We start from the raw sequence: 1,262 nt of genomic DNA on the forward strand, positions 1-1,262 counted from the left end.
AACGGAAGTCCTCACTAGAAAACCCCCCAGAGCCCTGGCCCACTCTTCAGGGCTTCTTACTTGTATGGTATCTGCAAGCTCTGAGCATACATATCTTCAAACTTCTGCTCCCGAGTCAAAGAGACGACAGTGCGGAAGTTCTCTATGGCTTCAGTAGCGATCTGTAAAACAACAGGCACAAGACCCAACAGGATCTCTTTTGAATCTATAAATATCGTTAATAAAATAAGTTGCTACAATGTATTTAGCATGTAGTATTATCTATGAGCATCTTCTTTACTAAAAAAGAATATTAAATAATTTCTCAAACTAGACTTCAGGTCTGTATGGGACATCCACTAATCTTCCCCCCTCTTTAGAGAGATGGCCTAAAGCCACTGTCTTTACTGGTTTTAAAAGAGGTACTTGAGAATTCAGTGTGTTCTTTACAGTGCTTTCTTACACGGATGTATTTCAACCTTCAATTGCTTTAGCTTGTTTACTCGTTTATTTGAGACAGGGTCTTGCAAAATATGCAAGACTGACCTAAAACTTGAGAACGTCCCACTCCGTCTGGGTGCAGTTAATACTGCCATGCACTGGCTTTACATATTTTTTGTTTTGTTTTGCATATTTTTAAAAATGTGATATTTATCTATAAGTGCTTTAAGACCTATCTGGAATATGCTACAAAATAAACCGTTCCACATCAGCATCTTAGACCTTCACGTAAGCAGTGCTCTTCCCCCAAGTTTACCCATGGCTAATGATAAAGTGGATTCTGAATCTATACTGTCTTTGGTAAAGAGCATTCCAAGGTTCCTGAATACATGCAGTGCGGTACCATAGGCAACCTTAACAATGCACCTGTTTTCAGCCCTAGCAGCACTTTCAATTCTTATTCCCATAGATATCTTTGAATGTGAGGATTTACTGGCATGAAATAATTTACTTAGGAAAAATTTTTGAAAGTTGAATCACTAGGTCAAAGACAGTAAATGCTGTTTGTCATCAACAAATGTTGTACAGATGAACAGGATTCTCTGGCGTTTCCATATATTCACATATCATGTCCATCTTCTTTTCCACCTCAACCCTTCCTGGGTCCATACATTTCTCTCTCATCTTCTAACATATTCTACACATGGAATAAAACACACTGCTTTTTCTTATTTAACATGAGCTACTCCAATTCTACTTTCCTGCAAATTTACTTTGTATGTGGCTTCCCATCTGGAAAGCGAAGGGGAGAGATAGAAGCTCTCTACCATTTCTTTAGCTCT

The 1,262-nt window shown here is 38.4% G+C and overlaps 1 protein-coding gene and 1 long non-coding RNA gene across 2 annotated transcripts in view; one reads left to right on the forward strand and one right to left on the reverse strand.

Moving 5' to 3' along the window:
• The window catches only part of LOC113457402, a 64,508-nt gene that overhangs the window by 55,296 nt on the left and 7,950 nt on the right, over positions 1–1,262 (forward strand). The gene's annotated exons all lie outside the window — the stretch shown is intronic.
• LOC101986293 (multidrug resistance protein 2) overlaps positions 1–1,262 on the reverse strand; it is a 56,081-nt gene that overhangs the window by 18,033 nt on the left and 36,786 nt on the right. The window contains exon 22 of the mRNA XM_005358283.3: positions 61–161. Within this exon, the coding sequence (XP_005358340.1) occupies positions 61–161 (101 nt within the window). The remainder of the gene's footprint in view (positions 1–60; positions 162–1,262) is intronic.

Source organism: Microtus ochrogaster, chromosome 26 (genome assembly GCF_000317375.1).
Source record: "Microtus ochrogaster isolate Prairie Vole_2 chromosome 26, MicOch1.0, whole genome shotgun sequence".
NCBI lineage: Eukaryota > Metazoa > Chordata > Mammalia > Rodentia > Cricetidae > Microtus > Microtus ochrogaster.